Source organism: Carex rostrata, chromosome 6 (genome assembly GCF_964058835.1).
Source record: "Carex rostrata chromosome 6, lpCarRost1.2, whole genome shotgun sequence".
NCBI classification, from domain to species: Eukaryota; Viridiplantae; Streptophyta; class Magnoliopsida; order Poales; family Cyperaceae; genus Carex; species Carex rostrata.
The window spans coordinates 12,131,460-12,137,771 of record NC_135923.1 but is presented as its reverse complement, the minus strand read 5'-3'; the positions used below and the strand labels follow the sequence as shown (position 1 = coordinate 12,137,771).

Sequence of the window (6,312 nt, the reverse complement as noted above, 5' to 3'; positions counted from 1 at the left end):
TCAAGCAAATATTCAGTTTTCTATCAGGAGGGAAGAATATTTATATTCTAGATGCTTGAACCTAGGATGTTTAAACGGTTCAGTTTCTTTGGTTTTCAATCGAGGAAAATTCCCGTTGAAATGGTTCTGTTGATCGGTTTAAATAGATCGGTTCGGTTGAATTTCAAATTATTTTAGTTTAGACTTTTCAAAATATGTTAAACTGAACCGATCGAATTATAAGAGTTCAGGTATAGCTTATATTTTATTAGTTCAATCAAAGTTTCCTTACTTTTGATTTTGATTTAGATATTTTAGAACATTTGTATATTTTTTATAAAATTAAATAATGTGTGATATTATCTCGATGTTTCTTTTTATGAACTTACTAATTTATTAATTTATGGCATATGTATTGAATTTGGAATTTTTTTTAAATTTAATTTCTCTTATTCGTTTCGATCCAACAAACCAAAATTTAATTCAATTTAAATGATTCAGTTTTTATTCCATTGATTTTGTTTGATTTTTAAAATAACAAAAAAATTGGTTTGTCGATCTTTTATTTCAGTTTCAACCGAACCGACTATTTGAACACTCCAATTTGAACCATTCAGTGTAGCATCCAAAACTTTTTAGAATAATTATAATTTTCCCCACATATCCATCCCCCATTTCATTTCTCAACTAACTAATATTTTATTTAAACTATAACTACTATTTCTAACAACCTTTATTTATTTATTTATTTATTTTCCTTTCTATTCCACCTCCATCTTCTTCTCCCAAAAGTATAATAATACTTGTGCAACAGACAACTCAAAAGTATATCATCATGTATCTCATTTGAAAGATAAAATTGTGTATAAAATGTTCGTGGTTTTAAATCTGCAAAATTCATCACAGATCATTAGAAATATTGGTTAGATGGAATGGAGAAAAAAAATACATCTCTAAAAATGTGTAAAATATGGATGAGTTATGTGTCCAGCTTTTTTATTTACGCTTGCATGATGCGGATGAATACTTTCTCAATGATGTATGAATACTTGTGCAACGGACAATTCGAAAGTATGTCATCATGGATCTAATTTGAAAGATAAAATTGTGTAGAAGACGTTCGTGGTTTTAGATTTGCAAAATTTATCACATATCATGAGAAATATTTGTTAGATTGAACGGAGAAAAAAAAAAACCCACATCTAAAAACATGTAAAAGATGGATGAGTCATGTGTCCAGTTTTTTTATTTACACTTGCACGATGTGGATGAATACTTTTTCGATGATGTATGAATACTTGCATGACGAGAATAGATACTTGTGCAACGGACAACTTGAAGTATGTCATCATAGATCTCATTTGAAAGAAAAAATTGTGTAGAAAACGTTCGTGGTTTTAAATTTACAAAATTCCTCACAGATCATTAAAAATATTAATTTAATGATTAGAGAATGAAATAGGAGATTATTACATGGAGATAGCTAAGTTCCCTTTTAAAATTCCACCCTTTTATTTTCTATTTTCTATTTTTTTATTTCCTATAAATAAAATTTCGGCATATCATACACATACACATACCATTCCATATTCTTTTCTATTTATAATTTTTTTTTCCTGTTTACCATATATACAAATTTCGGTGCTCGCAAGTTATTTTCTTGTGTTTTTCACTTTTTCTCCTCCCTTCTCTCATTCTCGCGCTCTCTCTCTTTCTAACACCTTGTTTGGATGGAGAGCAGAGGAAGGAATGCGAGGTAAAGAATAGAAGGGAATGAAAGAAAATAGAAAGAAAAATTAACATATTTAACTTCTTTGTGTTTAGATGATTAATGAGAGAAAATAAATTTAATTTTTTTTTCCGTCTTATTTTTTGTTTGGTTAATTAAAATTTAGGAGGTTAATGAAAAATTCGGTGACTGTTGTATGTTTGAGGAAAAAATCTTATACGAAAATTATATATGTAAAATATAGAGTTAAACATTTGTGTCATTTTTTCTAAAAATATTTGTAATAAAATCTATTTCCATCCGTTACACTTCAATTTGAGAGTAAAATCGATTATATTAATTATCACGATACAAAATTAAAATTTTCACTTTCTATATTCTTTACCTCCAACGTAATTTTATCAACCAAATACAATTCAACGTATAAAGAGAAGGTTCCTTGCCCATGGCATCACTCCTCTTCTCTCTCCTCCACCGCCCATCCCCTCGCCTTTCTCTCTCTGTCGATGTTCTCTCCCGCCTCTCTCCCCTTCCCTTCCGTCCCCTTGTGACCTCCCACCACTTCTCCACCTCTTCACATGTGCCTTACCCCCCTCTCAACACGGAACTTGTCTGGGCCGATCCCTTCTCCCCTCCCGCCCAACTGAAACTCTCCAAATCCCAATGGAATGACCTCACCGCTCTCTTTCGCTCCTTCTCCAAGTCACCATGGGCCGTCCACCAAGCCCTCTCTCTCGACCTTCCCTCCGACGCCTTCCCCTCCGCCGTCGGCGAATTTCGCTTTGATTTCCTCTCCAAGTGCTCTACCCTAACCGCTAAGAATTTGTTGGAAATGGCCGAGTGGGAGTCTGAATCAGCCGTGCACAGGTTCCTTTTCGCCAATTTCGCTGTGTTCTGTTTGAACGAGTTGCACTTTGATCTGAAGATGTATAAGAAATTGATGGAGACTGCCGATGAGCACCCGTATGAACGTGCCAGGAAGAGAAAGGTTCGGACTTTGGCCTCTTGGGATCAGTTAGGGGTGCACCGGTACATACCAACCTGTGCAGGATGGTATGTCAGTATAATACCTATACTGTTGTCCTTGATGGCACTGGAAATTTTTCTATATTTGAAAAGTTTAGCATCCCAATTTTTAACCTTTTTAGCCCCTTGGAGAAAGAATTCACCTTGCATTCCTAAATTTACTTTTTGGACAGAGAATTGCAATTTATTATCATTCCATTAGATTGATGTAAATGCCCTTAAAGCCTGTCCTAGCCTCAAGATTTTAACTTTCTCATTTTTATGTTGATTTATGAGTAAATAATTTGTTATGTTGTCCTAGCCTGTAAGCCGTGCACCCCTTGATGACTTGCGTAGTGAAGAAGACCAGAAGGTAGTATTACTTTTTTGGAGTAAATGATACTAATCCATTTTGACCTTTGCAAACTGTATTGCTGAAATTTGGATTAGTTTTTAAATAAATACTAGTAGATAATGATACTACTGATAAATACTAGTAAACTCCATTGGCTAATGATGCTACTTGTAAATAAATACTAGTAGATTTAATTTTTATCCTAGCTTTAGGCTTTTAGCATGTAGCTTTACACTAGATTTCTAAAGTTGTTCTTTAATTTCATCTTGATCTGTAAAACTGATGAAGAACATAACTAATGGGAGCACTAAGCACGAAAAGGAAGGCACGGAGCAGTCTTTACGTGAGCTGAGGTTAGGTTCAATTGTTTTTCTCCATTTTTAAATTTCATGCCGCTCCCATTCAAGTAATTTTCAGGAACTCACAAGCCTGCAAAATTGGAAGTGCTTGTATGTTATCAAAAAATAAAAAGGAAAAAATATAACTTGTACCGTATGAAGACATGAAATATCCCGTGTATGTTCTGAAAACGCAAAAGGAAAAGGCCCTCTCTTCAACTCAAAATATGCCCTAAGCTACATACAATCCTACAAATTTACACTAATGAAGGACTGAAGTGGAACTAATAATTGATGTGTATATATTTTGTGTATACAACTTGAATTGTTTCTTAATTTTATTGTAATTTGATTTTTAACAATTTCTAACTTTGTCTGACATTACATTTGGGAATTCTATATAATCTTCTTGAATTTGACATCTACTAATTGATTATCTTGTACTTTTGATGCAGCTTTCTGACACCTAGTGTAATATCAGACGATCTGAGTTGGGATTGGATTCCGGACGAGGTAAATTTTACCAAAGGGACCATTTTCCTTGCATAATCTCGTAATTCCTAAAATTTTATCCTATTGCAAACGATCCCAATCAAACCCCTCCATTTGACACCAACTCTCTCCATTATCAACAAAAAATGGATGTGTTGTTTTGGATTCTTTGATTTTTTTTTCTTTTTTGAAAACCTGGCAGCGGCTGATTCTTTGAAAAATTAATTTGATTATATTTTGCAAAACACTATCTAGGTCAAAGCTTGATGATATCCATCATTTAGAAGGGCAAATTGGTTATATTTTCTTTTTTGTAGCAGATAGCTGAAATAATAAAGAAGGATTTGTGGCTTAACGCTTTGAAGTACTATAACAATGTTTTATTTATTTTTATATTTGTTTTGAAACCTTGTGCCAAGTGATACTTTAACAATGTTTGTGTTGCATTTCTTCTCTCTTTTTTTTGAAAACTTGGTAGAGGCTACTGCATTTCTTCTCTCTCTCTCTCCATTTAATTTATCTCCTTTCCAAATATTGTTTGGTTGTCCTTCTCTACCAAATTCTGTGTTTCTATTGTTTATTGCAATTTAATTGTTTTTGTCAGGAGGCTGATGAAGAACTTGAAGGATACAATGGTGAAGAGGTAATTTATTTTTCCTTGTCATATGTCGCTTCAGTATTTGTAATTAGTTTTACTCTTTGACTAATTAATCAGGGAAACCTGAGATAAGGAATGACAGTTGATCATTACTTAATTGGATTATATCTTATGAGATTTGCAATCTTTTGTAGTAGCTTATATATTGCATTCAATAGTTTACCTTTTCTGTTGGTGTACTGCCTTACTGGACAACAACTACTCTGGTACTAGTTTTATTAGTCGTGTGTGTGTGATATTAGCTGGTACGCTTTTTATTTATTTTGTTTTGGTGAAACCTAATTTTTTTTTCAATTTACTTTATGAAGGAATCTGAAGGAGAATGGAGTTGAAGAAGAGGAAGAATAATATAGTACTCATTCTCTAATTAGGAGTTTATTCCTCATTTAAGGAGTAAACGAATAAACTATGATAGAGTAATTTGGAATAAAGAAATCTTAAGAAGTTAACCCATCTTTAACTTATTACATGTTTATTCCTCATTATCTTTGTTGTATTCTAAATTATGGAATGCTACTTTTTTTTTAATTCTAAAAATCTTAGTTTACTTTTTCAATTAGATAGTGCTACTTTGTAATTTTATTTCTAAATTATGTAATATTTTTTTTAAAAACACTCCGTTGTAATTTTATTTCTAAATTATGCTACTTGCGTTTAAAGTTTTGTTCTGAGTATGAACTTAGTTTCTGTCACCTCTCTATTTCACAACACCTTATTTTTCCTTTGCAAAGTTCCTTCATTAATGGGAAGTGCTATATTGAGGGGAAATAAATATGCAATGATGGTATATTTCATTAATGGGAAGTGCTCATGTATAATTTGATCAGGAAACTGTAATTACTTGTTCCAACGATTTTTAAATTTGCAATCTTTAAATTTGCAGCACCAGATTTATTTGTGTTGCATAATAGAGTCAATTAGGTTGCAATATCTTCTACTAAAAAAATATTTGGTAGATAACTTACGACTTTTAAATCTGCAATACTTAAATTTGCAGCACCAGATTTATTTATGTTGCATAATAGAGTCGTTGCAATATCTAATTATTTGGTAGAGAATTTATCTTTGGTGTTAATATCATATATTCTCTGGAATTGCTAATTGTAACGCATAATTTGAGTTATTGAGAGCAAAGAAAAATCTTTTTTTAAATACCCTTTTTTTAAATCTTTAGTGTTAATATCATATACCCTTTTTGTCCTTCTCAGAATGTTTCATATCTGGTTTGTTCTCCAGGTAACGAGTCTAATAGCAAAACTGGCAGCAACTGCAGTTGCAGAAAAAAAGACTTCCATTTGACGAAGGCATAGAAGAGAGGTTGCATGCTTATGCTTGAGCCGTCTCTCACTTCCCTATTGCTGTAAAAGAGGTCACAATTTTCACACCATTTTTGAAGTTATTTACACTACCAGAAGCTTTCTCTATGTTGCCTTGTAGAAGGAAAATGTGCCATATAACCCTGCAAATGTAAGCAGCTAAGGCTAAGCGTTACTATTTCTAACAGCTAAGCTTTACTATTTCTAACACCTTTTTCAAATTTCATGCCTGCTGAAACTATTTCTTTGCTGAGTTTGTCTCTTTAACTTGAGAGTTAAATAATGGTATTCTAGATTTTTCTGTGGAAAGACAAGGAGAGTTTGAGTATAGGGGTGAAATGGAGTTTCTTGTTTGTTTTTCATGCAGATGGGGCCAAAGAGGAGCCAAATTGGTTTATGCTACCTCGCTAAACTGTATGAGCAACCTACATACATATTTC

At 32.6% G+C, this 6,312-nt stretch overlaps 1 protein-coding gene across 3 annotated transcripts; it reads left to right on the top strand.

Annotated features, from left to right (window-relative positions):
• Nucleotides 1-1,644: 1,644 nt before the first annotated feature.
• LOC144555073 (ATP-dependent RNA helicase SUV3L, mitochondrial-like) lies at nucleotides 1,645-5,203 on the top strand. 3 transcript variants are annotated; one of them, XM_078303283.1, is made up of 7 exons: nucleotides 1,645-1,687; nucleotides 2,130-2,696; nucleotides 3,036-3,086; nucleotides 3,357-3,421; nucleotides 3,862-3,919; nucleotides 4,506-4,541; nucleotides 4,865-5,203. In XM_078303283.1, the coding sequence occupies exons 2-7, from the start codon at nucleotides 2,154-2,156 to the stop codon at nucleotides 4,886-4,888; spliced, it is 777 nt and encodes a 258-aa protein (XP_078159409.1). In that variant the 5' UTR covers nucleotides 1,645-1,687; nucleotides 2,130-2,153; the 3' UTR covers nucleotides 4,889-5,203. The 3 variants fall into 3 exon arrangements, with proteins under 3 accessions (XP_078159409.1, XP_078159408.1, XP_078159410.1); XM_078303282.1 differs by having other exon boundaries at nucleotides 1,646-1,687; nucleotides 4,503-4,541; XM_078303284.1 differs by lacking the exon at nucleotides 3,036-3,086 and having other exon boundaries at nucleotides 1,649-1,687; nucleotides 4,503-4,541.
• Nucleotides 5,204-6,312: the final 1,109 nt, after the last annotated feature.

What these genes read in the sequence shown, in the direction of transcription:
- LOC144555073 (XM_078303282.1), top strand. Translation starts at nt 2,154, where the DNA reads ATGGCATCACTCCTCTTCTCTCTCCTCCACCGCCCATCCCCTCGCCTT. An exon ending in AACGTGCCAGGAAGAGAAAG is followed by an intron (nt 2,697 to 3,035) that starts GTTCGGACTTTG and finishes ATGTTGTCCTAG; the next exon opens with CCTGTAAGCCGTGCACCCCT. An exon ending in AAGGATACAATGGTGAAGAG is followed by an intron (nt 4,542 to 4,864) that starts GTAATTTATTTT and finishes TACTTTATGAAG; the next exon opens with GAATCTGAAGGAGAATGGAG.